This window comes from Chiloscyllium plagiosum, chromosome 7 (genome assembly GCF_004010195.1).
Source record: "Chiloscyllium plagiosum isolate BGI_BamShark_2017 chromosome 7, ASM401019v2, whole genome shotgun sequence".
In the NCBI taxonomy this organism is placed as follows: domain Eukaryota; kingdom Metazoa; phylum Chordata; class Chondrichthyes; order Orectolobiformes; family Hemiscylliidae; genus Chiloscyllium; species Chiloscyllium plagiosum.
The window spans coordinates 46,953,141-46,977,103 of NC_057716.1; the positions used below are offsets into that span (position 1 = coordinate 46,953,141).

General features: G+C 40.2%; 1 protein-coding gene across 1 annotated transcript in view; it reads left to right on the forward strand.

The window, feature by feature from the left end:
• Positions 1-23,963, forward strand: part of ola1 (Obg-like ATPase 1) — a 210,058-nt gene that overhangs the window by 36,766 nt on the left and 149,329 nt on the right. Inside the window, exon 4 of the mRNA XM_043693599.1 lies at positions 8,251-8,378. Within this exon, the coding sequence (XP_043549534.1) occupies positions 8,251-8,378 (128 nt within the window). The remainder of the gene's footprint in view (positions 1-8,250; positions 8,379-23,963) is intronic.

Here is a 23,963-nt window from a genome sequence, read left to right on the forward strand (position 1 = left end):
TCAACAGGCTCTGCCTTAAGCTCTACTCTCTTGCCATTGATTCCTATTTGATGCTGCTGAGTATCCAAACCCATTTCCTCTCTTCCACTAAGTCCGCCTACTTTCATCTCTCTAACATTGCTCATTTCATTGGCTACCTTCCCTCATTTGCTTTTGAAACTGATCATGTTTTTCTTCATTTCCTGATGTACAATACTATTCTAGCCAGATTCACATCCTCAATCTTGTGAAAATGAGCTAATCCAAAGGTTTGCTGTCTGTATCCTAATTTGCAGCAAGTACTATTCACCTATCACCCCTATGTTTGCTGACCTACATTGACTTTTCGTTAACCAAAACCTTGATTTAAAGAATAGGATCGCAAAGTTGTCAATCTCCTAGATTACCCCAGAGCCGTGTGCTCATCATTAAAGAAATAAGATGGCAGGGATTAATGCTTGGCTGAAAGTGTGATACTGAAGGAAGAACCTCAGACAGTGAAACTAATTATGGAGTAGGTGATACCTTTGGAAGTCAGAGAGATTGCACCTGAACAGGGCTAGATCAGTGTCCACATGGAGATGATACTAAGTGCTTTGTGGTGGAATTCAAGCTAATTCAACAGATCGAAGGGGGGAATCACAATGTAAATGCAGAGCAGAGGGACAGGGTAAATAAAACATTGAGAGGCAAGCATCCATTGAATATATTGCAGATGCACCAAAATTTGATAAAAGAAAAAGAATTGATTAATATTTGTGTCAAATTTCAGAAATTATAAAAATAATACTGCAGTAATAGGAGATTTTAATTGGCCTATACAGACTAGGAGATTGCAGCAGATTGGGCAAGGAGGGAGAATAATTTCTAACATTTGCATAGGAGAATAGTATTAATTAGTATTTACTTGACCAAATTAGCAGTGCTGGATCTTGTCCTAGGGAATGAAGTAATGTAAGTGTTTCAGTAGGAGAACATCTGGGTAATCTTGAGCATAATAAACTATAATGAGTATTTACTGTCAGCAAACTTAATGAGTTTAGGTTTTACATACTAAATATTTTCCTGAAACCATGGTGTTTCGTGTGACCATCAGTCGTAGAGTCATTACAACACAGGCGAAGGCCATCGTGACTTTTGGTTTGCAGCAGAGACTGTTCCAAGATCAGTGATGGTCTCTACTTTATGACCATTTCAATGAAGCACTGCTGTCACTATGGTCTGGGTTCTTATCACGATTGAAACCAACGCATTTGCATCCTATTCTGCAATCTCTTCTAGTGTAAGCCACTGACTGAAACATCTTGATGTAGATTGTGGATGGGATAGTAAGTTTCATATTCTCCTCAATCATTGAGGTAAATAGTATTAATGGATTTAAGAGAGAGCCAATGAGGGAGAAAGTAACAGAAGGCTTTTTTTTCTTCATTATTTTGATGTGGGTGTCTCTGCCACAGCAAGCATTTGTTGCCAATCCTTAATTTTCCTTGAATTGAACGACTTGCTTGGTCATTTCAGAGGGCAATTAAGAGTCCAATACCTTGCTCTTCTCATCCCTAAAAGACATTACAAGGATGGACTTTGACAACAACTGATGACAGTTGACCACTGTTATTAAGACGAGATCGATATTCCAGGTTTTAGATGGTGAGTGTTACTGATTTGATTTGTATTGAGGGTATCTAATAGGTTCTGGTAATGGTTGTTAAATATCCAGTAGTTGAATGTAATAAGCTGAACTCATCCTCGGTGTTGATTAGTTAATTATACTTGGATGCGTTCATATAATGTGGCTGATGGGCATTGCGAGGGATGAAGTGCTTTATTTCCCCATTAATACTTAAATTGTATTCCCTAATTTTCGAAGTTGCAGTGCCCACTGCCAAAAAAAGAATTGACTGTATTACTTGGGGTGGGTGGGTGGGTGCAGGCAAGAAGGAGAACCTCCTTGTGAGACTCCTGGACCTAGACAAAGTGGCTATTAATAGTTGCAGGAACTAGGCCATGGAGGTGGTTGTATTTCCTGATTGCCTACCCGTCTGGTTTTGCTAAAGGGTACTTAGATGTGTGGGTAACTAAGACAATCAACACTAAGGTGGAATTGTTTAGAGTGCAGAAATAAGCTATGGCAATTAATATTCCCGTTTTGCTGTATTCTTCAAATTCTGACAGTAAATACTCATTATGGTTTATTATGCTCAAGATTACCCAGATGTTCTCCCACTGAAACACTTACATTACTTCATTCCCTAGGACTAGATCCAGCACTGCTAATTTGGTCAAATAAATACTAATCAAATTGTCCTATATTTGAGAGTAGCAAAGATGAAGGTAGCAGACACTCTGATCATAATCTTTCAATCCTTTAGATATAGGAGTGGTGGTAAAAGAATGTAAAACTGTAAACATTACACCTTTTCTCAAAAAGGGAAATGATGAGTTTTTGGTAGGCTGTCATGGAGAAACTGACACGGACCATTGATGAGGACAAAGTTAATTCTGACTGAGAAACAAAAGGAAAGAATGATCGTCTGTACGTGGTCTTCTATGATGTCAGTAGTAGTTTTGGACAAAAGTGAAGACCTGAGATATTCACGTACAGTTAGATATTAAATATTGTATAGTTGAACGCGGGGCAAGTACTCCAAAGTTTAATGTTGCTTTAAGATGTATCTGCTTTGTTTGAATATTCATCAAGCAATAACATTGGTAATATTAAACATTTAATCAAGTTGAGTTGTATATTTCTGTAAAATTCCATCTGTGAATTCTCTGATGCTGAAACCAGTGTTTCTCTTCTTGTATTGGAGCACTCTACTGTTGTACTGTCAAGTACCTATGCAAGTGTTTTCCAAACTGTTTTCTGCTATGAGCCCATTTAAACACAGGAAAATTGTGACTCCAGGTGCTAGTGGAAAAAAAACACCCAATAAAATATCACCCATTATATAATCTTTAAAGTCTAGGTTTACACATCATAGTTCTGCATAAAAGTATGAAAATTTTGTCATCTTTTAATGCACTTTGGGGGAGAAAAATGTTCGAGTGTCGACATCCTGAAAGCCCCAGAATGTTGACAGTAAGCAACAAACACGTGAACTGATATGTATTGTTTCATGTTTAATGTCTCCAAATAATCAGGTGTGTAATTTATTCACATGAAATCAGAGGCAGTTAGTTTTAATTTCAGGTCTTCTCATTAAAAAAAGTTTATCTTCCAACATGAGAAACAATGAAAATCATAATTGCTTTCCTGCATAATCAATCACAAGTAGTTGAAATTGTGATGATTGAAATTTTTATTTTTATTTTTATTTGTGATGTGAGTACTTCTGGTTAGTCTGGCATTTATTGCACTAATCATCCCAAAACAGTTAAGAGTCAACCACTTTGATTGATTGGTTGACCCATTGAGTGGATTTGGAGTTCTGGATCACCATTGACATTACCACTGTGCGACCTGAATTGCATCAAGGGTATCAATAGAAGTCACTCCTTCATATTAACCAAAGTCACTCCTTCATATTAACCATATGTATATTAATTTCATGTGATTACCCAGCTTTACAAGTAGTAATGTTCATAAGTCTTTGGAGCAGAATTAGGCTATTCAGCCCATAGAGTCTGCTCCACCAATAAATTGTGGCTGATATGCTCCTCACCCCATTTTTCTGCCTTCTCCTCATAACCTTTCAACCCATTACCAGTTAAAAATCAAGGTCCTCCTTAAATTTACTCACTCTCCCAGCATCCACCGCACTTCGGGTGGCAAGAAGAGAGTTTACTGATCATTGATATTATTTTAAAGGCAGAACAAACCGTGAATATCATGATAATAGTTGCTGGAGTTACTCAATATATCTTGCCTGTATTTGTACTACATTGGATTTAATTAGTCTAAACTGATCCAATTTTCCTCAACCACTTTAATTTAGTGGGTCTTCATCTAAATTGTTAAATGTCAATATTTTATTGTGCTGTTTATTTTAATGTTCTAATATATCTGAGCTGTACAACAAGCAGATAAGAGTATAAATTCTTTATGAAGTTTAAAGCAGCCATCCAACTTCTTGGCTCAGCTATGTGACCACCTGGATTTTTCTGCAATCAGTCACTGAGTTACACTTATTAACCTAAATCTTTCAGTGTACACAGATCTCGGACCAGCTTCACAGTTGCTACTCCGTGTTTCCTAAGGTTTAGAGAGCACTCTGGGCTTGCTCACCTTTATTGTTTGGTGGCAATAAAGGTGAGCAAACAATAAAGATGTCCCAGAGCTGTCCAACAAGAATTTCTTCTCCATGTTCACTATTGCTACTTTAGAGGAGAGGGAACCTGTGACACAATAAAGCCAAGCCTGTAGTTCCCATGAGGTATCTTTACCTACAGTTTGGTAACTCCTAATTTAAATCATTTCTCATTTCATGTAAAATTTTCTGCTTATCATGTTTGTTGCAGGTAGGATTTTAGCTCTAAGGCTCTACTTTTATGGTAAAGAATTACTAAAAGGTAAAGAAGTAGTAAATAATCACAATAGATAACATTATTTATTAGAGTAACATAAATCAATTCTCAATACATAATTATGAAAAAATAACTTGACTCATTTTTGAGATCATCTGGACCAGTTGGACTACACCTCAGTTCTGAAGGAGATGGTTAGAGACATTGGTGGTGATCTTTCAGGAATCATTGGGGTCAGAGAAGGTCCCAGAGGGCTGGAAAATGGCTAATTATACCAGTAGTAGGGAAAATTCTACATTCTATTATAAAGGATGATAAATAGACAGCTGATTGATGATAATGATTTGATTAGGCACAGTCAGCATGGATTTGAGAATGGGAATTCATGTTTGAACTTGGAGTTTTTTGAATATGTAACCAATTGGTTAAAGGAGAGGTAGTAGACGTGGTATAGTTTGATTTTAAAAGGCTTTTGATAAATTCCAACCCCCCCCCCTCCACTGGACACTGGTTAGAAAAATTATAGCATGTGGGATAGGAGGTAATATACTGACATGAATTCATGATCTATTAAGAAACAGAAAAGACAGTATAGGACTAAATAGGTCATTCTCAAACTGGCAGGCTGTGACTTATGGAGTACTGTAAAAGATCAGTACTTGGGGCTTCAGCTTTTTGCAGCATATGTCAGTGATTTGGAATTGGGGACCAAATGTGATATTTTCAAATTTGCGAATGATCCAAAGCAAAGTTTGAGGAAGGTGTGGATTTCGACTGACCTATGGAATGGGCTAGAACATGCCAACTGGAATATTAAGTGTAGAAACAAAATCTCCACTTGAGTAGAAGGAACGTATGTATGGAGTATTTCTTAAATGGTGGGTGATTGGAAAGTGTAGATGTGTAAAGGGACCTAGCTGCCCTTGTGTATAAGTCACTGAAGTTGAAAAATGTGGTACTGGAAAAACACAGCTGGCCAGGCAGCATCCGAGGAGCAGGAGAATCAACGTTTCGAAACGTTGATTCTCCTGCTCCTCGGATGCTGCGTGGCCTGCTGTGTTTTTCCAGCACCACGTTTTTCAACGCTGGTACTCCAGCATCTGCAGTCCTCACTTTCTCCTATAAATCACCTGAAGGCTAACATTCAGGTGCAGTAAGCTATTAGGAGAGTTAATGGAATGTTTGCCATTATCACAAGAGGATTTGAGTACAGGAGCAGTAAACTCTTGCTTCAATTATAAAGGTGGCTAGATCGACCACATGTGGAACCATGTGTACAGTTTTGGGCTCCTTATCTCGGGAAGTTATCATTGCCACAGAGAGTGTGAAAGTTCATTAAACTTGTTTGCAGAATAGTGGGAATGTGCTATGAAGAGAGATTGGGCAAACTAGGCCTGTATCCTGTAGTTTTGAAAAATGAGAGGGGGCGTCATTGTTCCTTCTAGTATTTTGCAGGTTTCAGACAAGGTAGATGCAGGTAAGATGTTTTCTATGGTTGGGAAGTCTAGAACTGGGGAGCAATATTTAAAAATAAGGGAGATTCCACTTAGGTCTGAGATGAGACTTTTTTTTATTTGTGGAGTTGTGAACCTCTGGAATTCTCTGCCAAAGAGGGATGTTGAGGCTCTGCTTTTGAATATCTTTAAGGTAGTGATGGTAGATTTTTTTTTTATTACCTGTGGCTTACAAGGTTATGGGGATGGAATGAGTGAAAGGCATTGATGTTTGACCAGCCATAACTACATTGAATGACACAGCTGTCTCAACAGGCTGGATGGCATCCTCTATTCCTTTGTTCCTATGAACAACATTTTTCTGTTAAAATCAATGTAAAAGCTGTATTTGGGTCCAGTAGGACCATCCTAATTAAGATTTTTCAAAAACATTATGCCCTGTAAATTGAAATACTTTGCTAAATCCCTGTATGGTAAATGAAATATATTTGTATCCTTATTCTAAAATTTAAAGGAAATAAAAGTATGATAACTTTCTACCTGATCCTCTGCTTGTTGCCGATCGTGCTTCCTGAACCTCACTCGTGCCACACGTTCTAATCTTCATGGTTATGACATGGAACAGCACAGTGCAGGAACGGGCCCCTTTGGCCCACAATGTTGTGCTGAACATGATGTCAAATTAAATTAATTCCTTCTGCCTGCCCTTGTTCAATATCCCTCCATTTCATGCATATTCATGTGCTTATCTAAAAGCCCCTATCATATGTTTCCACCACCATCCCCGATAGCATGTTCCAGACACCTGCCACTTTGCTTTTTTTTAAAAAAAAGGCTTGCCCTTTGAACTTCTCCCCTTCTAACCTGAAATGCATGCCTGTCAGAATTAGATATTTCAACTCTGGGAAAAAGATTCTGTCTATCAACCTGATCTATACATCTCATAATTTTATCGACTTCTATTAAGTCTCCACCTCAGCTTCTGCTGCTCCAGAGAAAACAAACTCAGTTTTTCTAGCCTTCTATTGTAACTCATACTCTCTGTAATCTAGGCAACATCCTGGTAAGCCTCTTCTGTATCCTCTGTAAAATCTACACCCCCTTCCTGTAAAGTGGTGACCAGAATTGAGCGCAGTTCTCTAATTACAGTCTAACCAAAGTCTTAACATGACATTCTGACTCTTGTACTCAATGTGTCCATCAAGGCTGGCAGGCGTAGGTTTCCTTACCACCCTACATAGTTGTACTTTCAGGGAGCTATAGACTTGAACCCACAGATCCCTCTGTATATCAATGCAATTCCGGGTCCTGCCATTAATTGCATACATTTCCTTAACATTTGATCTCCCCAAGTGCAGCACTTCATGCCCAGATTAAAATCCATCTACCATGTTTCAGCTTCAATCTGCAACTGATCTATGTCCTGCTGTATCGTTCTAAACCATGCATGACTCCACCAATCTTTATGTTGTCTGCAAACTTATTAACCCAACTATAGAGGTTTTCAGCTAAGGAAGGTTGTGGAAGACTTGTCCTCTGAATCTCTTTGCTCCCTAACCAACCCCCATGCTACTAATTATCTGGTTTTATGATTCAAATTGTCAATGATCCTTGCTTTTGTCCAACCTCTAGCTCTCCAACTCTTCGCTTGTTTGTGAACCTTCATTGTGAGCAAGGGACACCAGAGATGAGCAATGAGAAGGAGGAACAACAACGTTGAAATGATCTGTGATTACTTAAGAGTTTGAGATGATCAACAATCTGCATTCATTTCACAAGGCAGCACAAGATGGAGCCATGTGCAACACAATATCATGATAACAAGTCAACGTGACTTTGCTAAGACTAAGTTTGTAAGTTGTATGTTCAAGTCCTGCACTAAAAAATTGACAGTGTAATCAAGGGCCACCACTTACCTGTAGTGTTAAATCAATGTGCATTGTTGGATGTAGTATGAAGCAGAAGTCCAAACTGACCACTGAGCAGGCACTACTTAACTAGAGCAGCAAAATTGCTCTGGTGTTTTGATATAATTTATTTCATAACTAACACAAATAGCCTAACTGGTTACCCATCTTGTTGCGATTTGTGAAACTGCTGTAGAGAAATTGATTATCACATTTGCTGACAATATGACTAGTAAGTGTATTTAACTACTCTCTCTGTCTCTTTTTAGCTTCTATTTCTTCTTGTTTGCCGTCTGTCTCTTTCTCTCTCTTCCGCTGACCTTGAATGAGTTCTGTGACTTGTATTAGAAAATATTTTCAATATATGCATATTTAGGTTTTGGATTTGATGTGAGTCTGAAATATAGATGACAGGAAATTTTGACTTTATTAATTAACTTTTCCAGTAAAGTACCGGCATTTCTTAATGTGGTTGACATCGCAGGACTTGTGAAGGGTGCCCATGCTGGTCAAGGCCTTGGAAATGCCTTCCTCTCTCACATCAGTGCATGTGATGCTATCTTTCATCTTACAAGTATGTATACCTGCAAGTGAAATTCATTATTACTTGAAATGTCATTGGTAATAGTATTATGTAAGTCTATATTTTATCTTTATTCCTCACCTGTGTAAATTCATGTGTTTACAGGGTAAGATACAGGCAGGACATTGTCCTCGGATTCTAGATTTCCCCCAAACAAGACAGTGTCAGAATAAGGAACAAACCATTTTGGACTATAATGAGGAGCAATTTTATCAAAGTTTGTGAGAAGATTTGTAGCTCGGGTGCTCGTTGTTGTGGTTCTGTTCGCCAAGCTGGGAATTTGTGTTGCAGACGTTTCGTCCCTGTCTAGGTGACATCCTCAGTGCTTGGGAGTCTCCTGTGAAGTGCTTCTGTGTTGTTTCCTCCAGCATTTATAGCGGTTTGTCTCTGCCCCTTCCGGTTGTCCGTTCCAACTGTCCGCTGCAGTGGCTGGTATATTGGGTCCAGGTCAACGTGTTTGTTGATAGAATCTGTGGATGAGTGCCATGCCTCTAGGAATTCCCTGGCTGTTCTCTGTCTGGCTTGTCCTATAATAATATAATAGAGGATGGGTTGGTACTCGGAATTTAGAAAATTGACAGGCGACCTTATGAAATATACAAAATTCTGCAGAGATTGACAGGATAGATATTTGGAGGCTGTTTCCCCTTGTGGGAAATCCTAGGACCATAGGACACAATCTCAGAATAAGTGGTCACACATTTAAGACCGTGTCAAGGAAGAATTTCTGCTCTGAGGGTAGTGAATCGGTGGAATTGATTGCTGCAGAGGGCTGTCAAGGATGGGTAATTTAATATATTTGAGACTGTGACGGAGAGATTTTTAATCATGAAGAGAATCCGGGAATACGACCAAAAGGTAGAAGCGTGGAATTGTGGATTATGAGATCAGCATGATTTCACTGAATGGCAGAACAGACTTTGAGCTGAATGACCTGCTTCTGCTCCTATGTCTTATGGTTATGGTCTTACAAACAATGTGCACAATGTCATAAATTCATCATAGAATCCCTACAGAATGGAAAATAGGCCCATTGGCCGCACAAGTCCACAGTGACCCTCCGAAGAGCAATACTTGGAAGAGCAAAGCAGCCAGACCTAGTCCCCCACCCTAGTACTTCACATCTACCCCTGACCAATGCATCCAACCTACACATCCATGAATACTATGTGCAATTCAGCATGACCAATTCACCTAACCTGCACACCTTTGGACTGTGGGAGGAAACCGGAGAACCCGGAGGAAATCCACGCAGACACCAGGATAACATGTAAACTCCACATGGACAGTCACCCAAGGCTGGAATTGAACCTGGGTCCTTGGCACTGTGAGGCAACAGTGCTAACCACTGAGCCACGTGCTGCCCCGTTTGCTATATGGGTGAGCTTTCTATATACTGAGAAGTTTTACCAAATTTGCCACACAATATTTATTAGCAACTTGGTGATCATGCATCATGCAACCACCACGGTGAAATTATTTTAGTAATAAGGGGAAATAAAGGGAGCTTGTTAAGCTACATACCTCTATCTATGTTTGGAATAAATACAGCATTAATTTCAGAACATTGCATGAAACTCATCTAAAGACTAAGACTACAGTGTCCATGTTCTCACTTAAGTGGCACTTCCACACCCTCTGCACAACCACCCCACTGCCACCATCCCCTCCCCCAGCACAACGTTTAAATTCTAAAAGCATGCTGATCACTTGTCATCCATCAATGGTAGCATGAAAATTACTTGTGGTACAATGCTTGCAAGAAAATCTTTTGTGTGTTAGACATCAGCTTTGTTTTACACAATTAAAGTATTACACGCTAGAATAATTTAAGTTGTATGCGCTAAATGGTGATGTAGTCTTTCTGTAGACTGAATTTGTTTGCTGATGCTGGGCAGCTGTTGAATTATCTTTTGTGTGAAATGGCTTTGAAAGCAGTCATCTTACTTTGTCACTTGTGGTTTATACTCTAAGCCTACATTTTATATAGAATGATGTTACTTTAAATTTTCAAAATAAATCCTAATGTCTTTATTTTGTAGTTTCTCAGTAGAAGTTCTGAAGCAAAATTACATTTTTGAACTATTAATCAATTTGATTTTAATGCAACTTAACCTATAAATGTTTGGTTAGGTTTCCATTCTAGAAAAATAGGGATAACATTCAAAAGAATTAATCAACAATCAGTGGGCTTTAGAGGAATTTTATGTTGTAAGATTTGTCGTGTACTAAGTTCAAGTGACATGGGCTTTTTATGTTTGCATTCTTCATGGTACATGAGAATGTTAATGTATTAAATTGCTAAAAATGAAAAGGATGTTGTATTTCTGGAGAGACCCCATTTGGTGAAACAGTATAATTGATGTGATTTCAGAGCTTAGTTTCTCTTGCTTATAGCTTATATCTATTGTATTAATTGTGAAGAGATTTGGAAATAATATTGATTTTTGTTTACCTCTATCAAGTACTAATAAAGAAATACATTTTGACTAGATGTCCTTTGGGCAGCACGGTGGCACAGTGGTTAGCACTGCTGCCTCACAGCGCCAGAGACCCGGGTTCAATTCCTGACTCAGGCGACTGACTGTGTGGAGTTTGCACGTTTTCCCCGTGTCTACGTGGGTTTCCTCCGGGTGCTCCGGTTTCCTCCCACAGTCCAAAGATGTGCACATCAGGTGAATTGGCCATGCTAAATTGCCTGTAGTGTTAGGTAAAGGGGTAAATGCAGGGATATGGGTGGGTTACGCTTCGGCAGGTCGGTGTGGACATGTTGGGCTGAAGGGCCTGTTTCCACACTGTAAGTAATCTAATCTAATCTAAACTCAATCTACAACATTGAATTTTTGTGGAAGATCATCTTTTGTTGAAACAAAAAGATAAACATGATTTATCTAGTCAGGTTTCAGTTTTGGATATAACTCAAAGTAATTGCATCAGATCAGAACGGCAGGATTTTGAATTCGGAGGGATCTGTAACTTACACTTAAAGTAATGGCTGCATGTTAGTTCTGGAAATAAAACAGAAATTGCTGGAGAAATTCATCAAGTCTGGCAGCATGTGTGGAGAGGAAGCTAGAAAAACGTGGTATTAACGTGAAGATAAAAGGTGGAGGGGTAATAAAAATGTATATGTAAGTTTGTTTTTGGTTTGTTGATGTTTGAGTTAGTAACATGGGTTTTCTGTGTGATATGAAGTTAATAAGTAACCTGTAACTATTTCAGTAGAAATGGTAATTTATTTTAAAATAGTTTGAGATTAGCTTTGGTAGTAATAGGTTTTTGTGTACATTGGTAGCATTTTATTACTGAATGAGATGAACAATCCCCAGTTCAGAAAGTCAGGAGAAGTTTTTTTAGCTTAAGGGAAAGACCCATAGCTTATTTATATTTTGCATTTTGAGCTGTCCCCTAAATGCTTTATGTCCATGCTCCTAAAAAGGATGGATTGAAACTAAACCTTTTCAGACCAAACGTATTGGGATAAAACTCTGAAGCGGTTACTTAAATTTGTAAAAGTTTAAGTTCAGGTATGAAACCTATCAAGGTGTTAGAGGCAGCAGTCTTCTGAGAGTACTGTACAAGTGGTGTTGTGGGTATTGTGCTGGGGATATGGTATGAGTACTGCATCTGAAAGATTGTTTTACTTTTCAATTTCTCAAGGACCATTTTGGGATTAATAGGATTATGCTTTCACTGTTTAAAAATCTTTGTATAACAAACTTTTTGTTTATTCTATTTTGTCTTCATTTCTTTTGTTGTTAAATTTTTGTTTTATATGCATTGTGTGCTTATGTTTCAGGGAGACACCACTTTGTTAAAACCAGAACAAAATATGATTTATCAAGCCAGGCTGTCTTGTCCATTACTAATATCAGCTGGAATTGTATTTTTCTTTTCTTATGTTTCACAATACAAGTAGTTCTGCTATTAAGTAGTAGTTGTGCTTCTGTGAGACTCCATGCTATATACAAAAATTATGCAATATAAATACACTTAGTGTTGGTGATGTAATTATAGCCAACACACATTTTAAAAGTTTGCGTTTTAGAAAAAGTGTTCCCTATTTACCCAATCACATTACAGCCAATTTGCATTAACAAAAGATTCATTATAGCAGAACTACCTTTTATAGCTGATATTTTTTCCTGTTCTGTCTGAGGGCTACAAATTGTGTTCCGAGCATGTGACTGGTTAAATCACTTGCCTTGATTTGACTAGCCTTGTTGTGATGCCTCCATCTTCAACCATTGTTTGCAAGATTATCCTGAAGGACAAGACTATGTATTATTTACTTCCTCCATTATATGGTGTCTCTTCAGCTCCTTAACCTCAACCTCAAACTAAAAGGAAAACTGTGTAGCTGCTTCTGCTTTGTCAAACTGGAGTGTCTCTACCTTGCCTTCTTTGAACTGATCTCTTCCATGAGGCTTATTTCCTGCTTTGAAATATTCCTATCCAACTCCTGATCAGTTATATTTTCTGTTGCTCCATTTTCCCTAATATTGTTAATCACTTGTGTTGCCCATCTCTGTTAAAAATAGTTTCATGGTGCTTTATAGACCTCCAGTATGTTTCCCATGTACATGTTTATGTGTAATCCTACATGGTGATCTGTAACAGTTTTTATTCAACTACATTATTAGACCAATCAGATTTCAAACTCCCTGAAGGTATGTTGCCTCCCTGGTGCTGGGATCCGGGATGTCGCCGATTGGGTTTACAGGATTCTGAAGGGGGAGGGTGCACAGCCAGAAATATGGTACATATTGGCATCAGTGATATAGCCAGGAAAGGGATTGAGGATCTTTAAAAGTGACTATAGAGAGCTAGGTTGGAAGCTGAAGAGCAGGACGAGTAGAGTAGTGATCTCAGGTTTGCTACTAGTGTTATGCGACAATGAGGTGAGGAACAGTCAGCGAGTGCAGCTTAACATGTGGCTGCGAGGCTAGTGTAGGAGGAAGGGCTTCAGATACTTAGATCATTTAGACACCTTCTGGGGAAGGTGGGACCTGTACATGAAAGACTGGTTGCAACTGAACCCGAGGGGCAAAAATGTTCTGGGTGGGAGATATGTTTGTGTGGTTTGGGAGGGTAAAAATTAGTTTGGCAAGGGGGTGGGAACCAGAGCTACATATCTGAGAGGGGGAGGGTAGTTGTAGATGGGGCAGTGACAGGATGTAGTGAATCTATTGGGAAGGTTTTTCATGTGATTAAACAAAGGAATTGGTTAAAGTGTGTCTGCTTTAACACCAGGGAGTGTCAGAAATAAAAGTGATGAACTTAGAGCTTGGATTAGTACTTGGGACTATGATGTTGTGGCCATAACAGAGGCAGGAATGGTTGCGAGATGTTTCAGGGTTTAGAACGTATAAAAAGAACAGGGAGGGTGGTAAAAGAGGAGGGGGTGTAGCAATGCTAATCAGAGAGTGCATCACAGCTACAGAAACAAAGGTTGTTGAGGAAGGTTTGTCTACTGAGTCAGTATGGGTGGAAGTTAGGAACAGCAAGCGAACAGCCACTACATTGGGGGTTTTCTACAGACCCCCTAATAGCAGTAGGGAGATTGAAGAACTCATAGACGGGCAGATTTTGGAAAAATGGAGATGTAGCAGGGTTGTTGTTATGGATGACTTCAACTTTCCAAATATTGACTGGAACCTCCATATTGCAGACAGTTTGGATGGAGTCGTTTTTGTCAGGCGTGTTCAGGAGGATTTCCTTACTCAGTATGTAGGCAGACTGACGAGGGAAGAGGCCATTTTATATTTGGTGCTTGGCAATGAGCCAGGACAGAGGTCAGATCTCGTGGTGGCAAAAGACTTTGGTGACAGTGACCACAACTGCCTCCCATTTACCATAGTCTTGGAGAGGGCAAGGAGCAGTTACCAAGGGAAGATATTTAATTGGGGAAAAGGAAATTATGACGCTATCAGACAAGAGTTGGGAAGTACAGATTGGGAGCAGTTGCTCCACAGAAAAGATACAGCAGACATATGGAGCCTATTTAAGGAGCAATTGTTGCGAGTGATGCACAAATTTGCTCCTCTGAGACAGGCAAGAAGGGGTAAGATTAAGGAGCCTTGGATGACTAGAACAGAGGAGCTTCTCGTCAAAAGGAAGAAGACACCTTACGTAAGGTGGAGGCAGCAAGGCTTTAGAGGATTACAGGCTTACCAGAAAGGAGCTCAGAAGTGGACTGAGGAGAGCCAGGAGGGGCACTAAAAAGGCTTGACAGAAAGGATTAGGAGTGCCCAAAGGCATTTTACCCATACGTGAGGAATAAGAGAATGATCAGGGAGACGGTAGGGCTGGTAAGGGATAGTGTAGGGAACTTGAGCGTGGTGTCTGAGCGGATAGGGGAAGCCCTAAATGAGTTTATTGCTTTGGTTTTCATGAAGGAAAAGGACCTTGTTGTGAATGAGAACTTTGAGGAGCTAGGAAACAGGCTTGAACAGATCAAGATTGAGGAAGTTGATGTGCTGGAAAGTTTGGCAAACATTAAGATTGGTAAGTCCCCAGGGCCAGACCAGATTTATCCTAGGTTGCTCCAGGAAGAGGGAAAGGAGGTTGATAAGCCGCTGGCGAAGATCTTTGCTTCCTCACTCTCTACGGGGGTTGTACCGGAGGATTGGAGGGAGGCAAATGTTGTTCCTCTTTTTAAGAAGGGGAATAGGGAAATCCCTGGCAATTACAGACCAGTCAGTCTTACGTCTGTGGTCAGCAAGGTTTTGGATGTAATTATGAGGGATCGGATTTATGACTATTTGGAAAAGCATAGTGTGATTAAAGACAGTCAGCATGGCTTTGTGAGGGGCAGGTCATGCCTCACAAATCTTGTTGAGTTCTTAGAGGAGGTGATGAAGGTCGAGCAGTGGATGTGGTATATATGGACTTCAGCAAGGCATTTGATAGGGTTCCCCATGGTAGGCTCATTCATATAGTCAGGAGGTATGGGATACAGGGAGATTTGGCTGTCTGGATTCAGAATTAGTTGGCTGAGAGAAGGCAGAGAATGGTTGTAGATGGAACGTACCTGCCTGGAGGTCAGTGGTGGGTAGTGTTCCACAGGGCTCTGTTCTTGGGCCTCTGCTCTTTGTAGTTTTTATGAATGACTTGCATGAGGAAGTTGAGGGGTGGGTTAGTAAATTTGCGGATGACACAAAGATTGGAGATGCTGTTGATAGTATTGAGGACGATTGCAGGCTGCACTGTGACATAGACAGGATGCAGAGCTGGGCTGAGAAATGGCAGATGGAGTTCAACCTGGATAAATGCAAAGTGATGCATTTTGGAAGGTCGAACTTGAATGCTGAATATAGGATTAAAGATATAATTCTTGGCAGTGTGGAGGAACAGCGGGATCTTGGTGTTCAAGTGCTTAGATCCCTCAAAGTTGCTACCCAAGTGGATTGGGTTGTTAAGAAAGCGTATAGTGTTTTGGCTTTCATTTAAAGTGGGATTGAGTTTAAGAGCCACAGGGTTTTGCTGCAGCTCTACAAGACCCTGGTGAGACCACACTTGGAATATTGTGTCCAGTTCTGGTCACCCTATTATAGGAAAGATGCTGAGGCTTTGAAGAGGCAAAGAAGGTTTACCAGGATGCTGCCTGGACTGGAGGACTTGTCTTACGAAGAAAGGTTGATTGAGTCCTGGAGAGAAGGAGGAAGAGAGGTGACCTGATTGAGGTATATGAGGTAATGAGAGGCATGGATAAAGTCAGTAGTCAGAGACATTTCCCCAGGGCAGGATTGATTGGCACGAGAGGTCATAGTTTTAAGATATTAGGAGGGAGGTATAGAGGAGATATCAGATGTAGGTTCTTTGCGCAGAGAGTTGTGAATGCATGGAATGTGTTGCCAGCGGTGGTGGTGGAAGCAGAGTCATAAGGCTCATTTAAGAATGAGGTGTGGATAGGTTAGGTTATTTTATTTTAGATTAGGAATAATCCTCGGCACAGCATTGTGGGCCGAACGGCCTGTTCTGTGCTGTACTTTTCTATGTTCTATGTAATGTATTATTCAGATTAGCTCGAGTGGGGCAACAATGTACATATTTCACACTTTGTATCAGATTATCAGAAAAGTAGAATCATCAAGGGGAATTTTAATAAAACTGAAGGAAGTCTGTCAGTTTACTAAATGCAATCTGATTTCAAACATCAAAGTGGTCACTACTTCTGATTTTATGTATTTTATCTATTTGCAAACCTGAAGACAGCAAGGGTGAAGCTATTCTTCCTCTCGTGCTCAACACAAGTTTGATTACTTAAACCACTGTGGAGTTATATCTTTGGATTTCATGCCACCATGCAATATATAAAAAGTGAAGAATTTTATCTTGATGTTTGTTTGGTGCAAAACCAGTCATAGTGAGAGTAGCAAACCATATTTATGTAGCAATTTTAGCATTAAGCAAGCTTTTATAACTTTGAACATTTTTATGCATATTACCTTGCAAGAATGCAGCATTGTCACATTTTGCCTCTGAAAATGTACAGAAAGTAAGCCATGATAGAACTTTGTGAACCAGAACAATCATTGAGGTTTGAGGAGGGGATCACTGGACCCAAAATGTTAACTCTTGATTTCTCACCACAGATGCTGCCAGACCTGCTGAGCTTTTCCAGCCATTTCTGGTTTTGTTTCTGATTTCCAGCATCCACAGTTCTTTTAGTTTTTATTCATTGTGGCCTGTACTGTTGCAGTGGTTAGCAGACAAGCCTGATGGCTTAAAATATACGGTAATTTATATTGAACCAGTACTGTCCACATTTGCTGACTGCACTAATTAAAAGTTAATTTGCAGCTGAGGATAGAATATGAATTATGTATTTTATCCATTTTGCATGATTCCTTTCATTCTCATTGTGATAATGCAAATGGAATCCTTCCAGATTGCTGTGTATTTGGATGCAGCAAACTAACAATTGTTCTATATAGCAAACATTCACTGATTATTTGCCGTGGACATGAGTTACAATCTTGTACAGCCTTGTTCTCTGTAAAGTAAACTGAGACGAGTAATATTAGACAATAATTTGTAACTTAATTCAGTGCCGTAGGTTGCATCACTAAGATCGGAAGGGCAATCTGTTTTTCTTTTGAAGCTCTTCCAGAGGTTTTCAGATTATCACAGTGCATGCAGTCAGCAAGTGAGTTTGCATCCATCTGCTGAACATTAGTGATCAATTATGCAGGTTTAATGAGTCAAGCATGGGAATACTCAAAATCAATCAAACAATCATATCTGCATCTACGCATTGAATTTAATTATTGTTTTAATCCTGTGTGGTCTGCTGTTTCTTTTAAAAAAAAACGTTAATCTCTGTTTAGGATGTTGCCTTCAAATGGATCTTTCTCTGGATTGCTCCTCATTAGTCTCGTCTCCTCAACCCTAGTTCTGGTCAACTTTTCAGCCTTTGTAATACTAAATACCAAACTCAACAGAATTACAAAAATAAAGATTTATCTTGTGCATTTATGTGCACAGCTGAAAATGTGAAGTTGAAAGGAGTTGAAGAACTTCAGGAAGATTATAACTCCAAATTCAGATTAAAATCTGTGTTAATAATGAACCATAAGAGTAGAATACAAATCAGAAAAAATCATGGGTCCAAGTCTTAAGTCCACAGCAGGGAAATCTAGACTCAAGCCTGCATTGTACATCAGGAGCCTGCAGAGGTCTGGATGTGTGCAAATGCCCTGTAATTGCCCAGGAGAATTCTTCTGATGGCCTCATTTGCACTGTCCCACACCCTCCGTGAACACCTCCGACAGTGAGCTCTGATGTGGGCCAGGTGCATGGGATTTATTTGAATACTTTAAACTGGTTAATATTGTATCAAACTCTGACTCAGCAGCGTAACAGAACTGAATAAAAAAACTGGAAGAACTGTGATGCTCACAATCCAAAACAAAACCAGAAGCTGCTGGAAAAACTCAGCAGGGCTGGCAGCATCTTTGGAGAGAAAACAGAGTTAACGTTTTGGGTCCAGTGACCCTCTCTTAGAACTGATGGTAGCTAGGAATATGTTGGTATTTATGCAGAAGATGGGGTAGAGGGAGGAGAAAGGAGTAAACGATAGGTGGAGATGCAACCCAAAAAGACAAAAATAGTTGGGCAGACAAAGGACTGAGCAAATTTCAGCCTGGGAGAATGAATAGCTGCCAATAGGGACCATTAGTAGCTGCCATTGGGCTGTGAAGACAAGGCCTGGTGTGTTGGGATTGGGGTAAGGACATGGGAAAAGGTGCTTAAGCCCTAAAATGGTTGAACTCTATATTGAAACTAGAAGGCTGTGGAGTTCCCTAGTGGAAAATGGGGTGCTATTCTTCAAACTTGTGCTGACCTTGCTGGAGCAATTCAGCAAGCCTGAGTTAGAGATATCAGCCAGGGAACATGATGGTATGTTGATGTGGTAGGCAGCTGAAAGCTCAGGGTCACTTTTGCAGTTGCAAAGCAGTCACTCAGACTGTGCTTTGTTTCCCCAATGTAGAGGAGAACACATTGTGAACAGCAAATACAGTAGACTTGATTGAATGAAGTGCAGTGAAGTGCTGCTTCACCTGGCAGGTATGTTTGGGGCTTTGATTGGTGAAGATAGAGGAGATAAATGGGCAGGTGCTACACCTTTTATGATTGCATGGGAAGGTGCTGTGGGGGTGTGAGGGCATGTTGGGAGTGAAGGAGGAGTGGACCAAGGTATCCTGGAAGATACCTTGTGGGCGGCACGGTGGCACAGTGGTTAGCACTGCTGCCCCACAGCACCAGAGACCCGGGTTCAATTCCCGCCTCAGGCGACTGACTGTGTGGAGTTTGCACGTTTTCCCCATGTCTGCGTGGGTTTCCTCCCGGTGCTCCGGTTTCCTCCCACAATCCAAAGATATGCAGGTCAGGTGAATTGGCCATGCTAAATTGCCCGTAGCGTTAGGTAAGGGGTAAATGTAGGGGTAAGGGTGGGTTGCGCTTCGGCGGGGCGGTGTGGACTTGTTGGGCCGAAGGGCCTGTTTCCACACTAAGTAATCTAATCTAATCTAAACAGTCCCTGAGGAAGACTGACAGGGGAGGGGAACATAAGTCTGGTGGTGACATCTATTGGAGATTGCAGAAATGGTAGCTAGCTATCCAATGGATGTGGAGGCTGATAGGTATGGTAGGGAAGGCCAAGGGGAATCCTCTTGCTATTGTGAAAGGGGAGGGGTGAGGGCTGAAGTGTGGGAGATGGGTCGGACTCAGCTGAGGACCCTGTCAACTATTATGCAGGGGAATCCTTGATAGGGGAAGACTGGAACATTTCAAAGGTCACCTTGTCAAAGATGGCATCGTTAGAACAAATTGACATGGTGAAGTTCCCAGCGCTGAGGATTCCCTGGCACCATGGTTGACGGGGCCATCTCCTGCACTTTGGCCTGATCCCCTCTCTTCCATCCCACAACAGTGATAGATACTTGGATGCTTCAACCTTGAAAGAAGACAACTGATTTAGAGAATTAAATTGTGGAAGTAGCAAGATGGGAACGTTACAATCTGAAATGTGACAACAGGGAAAATAGATAATCCATTCATCGAGTGCAAGACAACTTTAGTGCTAATGTCTCAATGCTCTTTTAACAATGATCAAAAACCTAATTTTGGGTAGACAAAATTAAGATAAAATCATAACATTTTGTAACAGAAGTAGGCCATTCATCCTATTAAGTATGCTTTGCCATTCAGTGACATCATGGTTAATTTGATAATCCTCAACTCCACTTTACTGCCTTTTCACGCTCGATTCCCTGACTGTTGAAAAGCATGTCCATCTCAACCTTGAATATACTTATTGACCCAGCCTCTACAACCCTCTGTGGTAAAGAGTTTCACTAACCTAAAATAAATTCCTCCTCATTTGTGTCTTATATGAGCAACCGCTTTTGAGATTATACTGTCTGGTCTCAGATCCTCCCAGAAGTGGGTACAGTGTCTCTGCTTCCAGTCCTGTCCCTTTTAGAATCCTCTTTCATACAAATACACACATTTGAGCAAGGATCAAGAGCAGGCCACTCATGCTTTCGAACCTATTCCGCCACTCAATAAGATCATGATTGTTTGGATTTTAATCTCAATTGTGCATTTCTGCATATCCCCAATAATCTTTCATCCTTTTGGAAAACAATAATCTGTCTTCCCATGAAAAATATTTAAAAATTCTGTATTTACTGCCTTTTGAGGAAAGGCATTTCAAAGATACTCACTGTCAGAATATTTATTTCCTCACCCCCATCTTAAATGAGTGACCCCATATTTTTAAACTAAGACTCCTGGTCAGTTGCCTTAGAATCTTTTATGATACAATCAAGTCACCTCTGACTTTTCTAAACTCCTTTGTTGGGGAAATAAGGCAAGGCAAGTTGCAGAGATGACAGTGGGGAAACCGTTTAGGGCAAGTGATCATAATCTATTAGCTTTAACGTAGCTATGGAAAAGGTTAGCACTGATCAAAAAGTTAAAGTTCTAAATTGGAATAAGGCTAATTTTGATGCTTTCAGATGGGAACTTTCAAAACCTGATGGGGGCAGACTATGCACAGGTAAAAGGATGGTTGGGAAGTGGGAGACCTCTAAAAATGAGATAAACAGAGTTCAGAAACCATATGTTCCTTTTTAAGGTGAAGGGCAAGGCAGGTACGTATAGGGAATACTGACTGAGAGAAATTGAGGCTATGGACCCCTGGATCCCCTGTGATATAACTTAGCTAACCAGTCTACCATTGCAGAATCTTGCCAAGCGCTTTGCTGAAGTCCATTTAGACAATGTATACCGATCTGCCTTCATCACTCTTTGCCACATCTTCTGGTATAGACAGCTGGGATTGAGTGAATCCTTAGAGGAATATAAGATCAGTAGGAGTATACTCGAGGGAAATCATGAGAGCAGCAAGGAAAGATGAGATAGCTTTGGCAAACAGAGTTAAGGAGAACTCAGGGATTCTGTAAGTGCATTCAGTGCAAAAAAGGTAGAGAGAGAATAGGACCCCTTAAAGAACAACATGACCATTTCAGTGTGGAATAACAGGACATGGGTGAGATTCTAAATGAATATTTCACGTCAGTATTTATTGTGGAGAAAGATATGGCAGCTAGGGTACTTGAGGAAATAGTGATGTCTTAAAAAGAGTTCATATTACAGAAGAGGAGATGCTGGAGTTTTTAAAACATATAAAGGTAGATAAATTCCTGTGACCTGATCAGGTGTTTCTCAGAATTTTGTGGGAAGCTAGGAAAATGATTGCTGAGTTCCTTGCTGAGATATTTGTGTCATTGATAGCCACAGATGAGATGCCAGAAGTCTAGAGGTTGGCTAATGTGGTGCCATTATATAAGAAAGACTATAAGGGAAAGCCAGGGAACTATAGATTGGTGAGCCTTATGTCAGTGGTTGGTAAGTTGTTAGAGGAGATTCTGAAGGGCAGGCTTTACATGCATTTGGAGAGGCAAAGATTAATTAGGGATAGTCAACATAGCTTTGTGTATTGGAAATTGTGTCCCACTAACTTGATGTAAGTATTTTGAAGAGATGGCAAAAAAGATTGAAGGCAGACCAGTCGATATTGTCTACATGGACTTCAGCAAAGCGTTTAGCAAGGTTCCGCATGGTAGTTTGGTTAGCAAGGTTATATCACATGGGATCCAGGAGGAGCTAGTCAATTGGGTGCAAAATTGGCTTGAGTGCAGGATGATAGGTAGGTGTTCATAGAGGATTGCTTTTTGGACTGGAGGCCTCTGACTAGTGGTGTGCTGCAAGAATCGGTGCTGGGTCCATTATTTTTTGTAATTTATATAAATAATTTGAATATGTATATAAGTGATGTGGTTTGAAAGTTTGCAGATGACATCAAATTAAGTGGTGTAGTGGACAGTGAAGAAGGTTACCTCAGTACAACAGCACCTTGATCAGATGGGCCAATGGGGCAAGGATTGGCAGATGGCGTTTAAGTTAGAGAGATGAGGTGCTAAATTTTGGTAAGGCAATCCAGGGCAGGGCTTGTACAGTTAGTTGTAGGGTCCTAGGGTGTGTTGCCAATCAAGTAGACCTAGGGATGCAGGTGTATAGTTCTTTGAAAGTGGAGTTGCAAGTACACGAGGTGGTGAAGGAGGTGTTTGGTGTGCTTACCTTCATTGGGCAGAACATTGAGTATAGGAGGTGGGAGGTCATGTTGTGGCTGTACAGGACATTGGTGCGACCATTTTTAAAAAATGTGTTCAATTCTGATCACCCCTCTAGAGGAAGGATGTTGTTAAACCTGAGAGAGTGCAGAAAAGATTTACAAGGGGGTTGCTGGGACCGACTGATTTGAGTTAAAGTGAGAGCTGAAAAGCTGATGCTTTTCTCCCTGGCCTGTCAAAGGTTGAGTCGTGACCTTATAGAAGTTCATAAAATCAAGGGTGAATAGCTGAGGTCTTATTCAGAGGGAGTCCAAAACGAGAGGACATAGGTTAGAGTGAGGGAGAAAGATTTCAAAAAGGACCTGAGGGGTAAGTTTTTCCACACACAGGGTAGTGCGTGAATGGAGCAAGCTGCCAGAGAAAGTGGTGGAGGCTGGTACAATTACAACATTTTAAAAGACATCTGAATGGATATATGAATAGGAAGGATTTAGAGGGATATCAAATGGGACTAAGTCCAATTGGAATGAATAGTTGGCTAAGTAAGTTGGACCAAAGGGTCTGTTTCGGTGCTGTCCTACTCTGACCCTAGAGGATACAGGCCTAGCCTGTATACCATTTTCTCACAAGGCATTCTGCTCATTCCACGTATTAGTCTTGTAAAATTTCCCTCAACAACCAATGCATTAACATCCTTCCATAAGTAAGTACACAATACTTCAGATGTCATTTCATCAATGCCCTTTCTAACTGAAGTATAACCTCCCACTTCTTGAATTCACTGAAATGAAACATAATCAAGCAAACCCATAGAATGTTACTTGCATACAAGTATATGCATACGAACATAATTTTGTGATGTATGACCTTGGACACCAAGATCTCTCTCTGTCTTGGCGCTCTGCGACGTCTAACCATTTAGTTAATGTGCTTTTTATTCCTTGTGTCAAAATGTAAAATTTAATAAAGACGCTCTCATTCTTCTAAACTCCAATGAGTACAGGCCCAATCTACTCAACCTCTCTTCATTAGATAAGTTTTCCATATCTAGTGTACTTTCTTTAGATTGCCTCCACTGCTAATATATTTTCCTTTAGATAAGGAACCCAAACTGTTCACAGTATTCCAGGTGTGGTTTAGTTATGTCTTAGATCGTTTCATCAAAACATTGCTATTTTTATACTCCATTCCCATTTATCTTCCAAATTACCCATTGAACTTGAATGCTAGCTTTTTGTGACTTGTTCATGAGAGTTCACATATCCCTTTTTGCTGTAGCTTTCTGTGGTCTTGTCCATTTTAAAAATAAAAGCTCGATCTGTTCTTCTTGACAAAGTGCATTTGCTCACACTTCACCACATTATATTCCATTACTAAGATATTGTCTGCTCTCAGCATGTTTATATATCTCCCTTTAGACTCTCATCCTTGC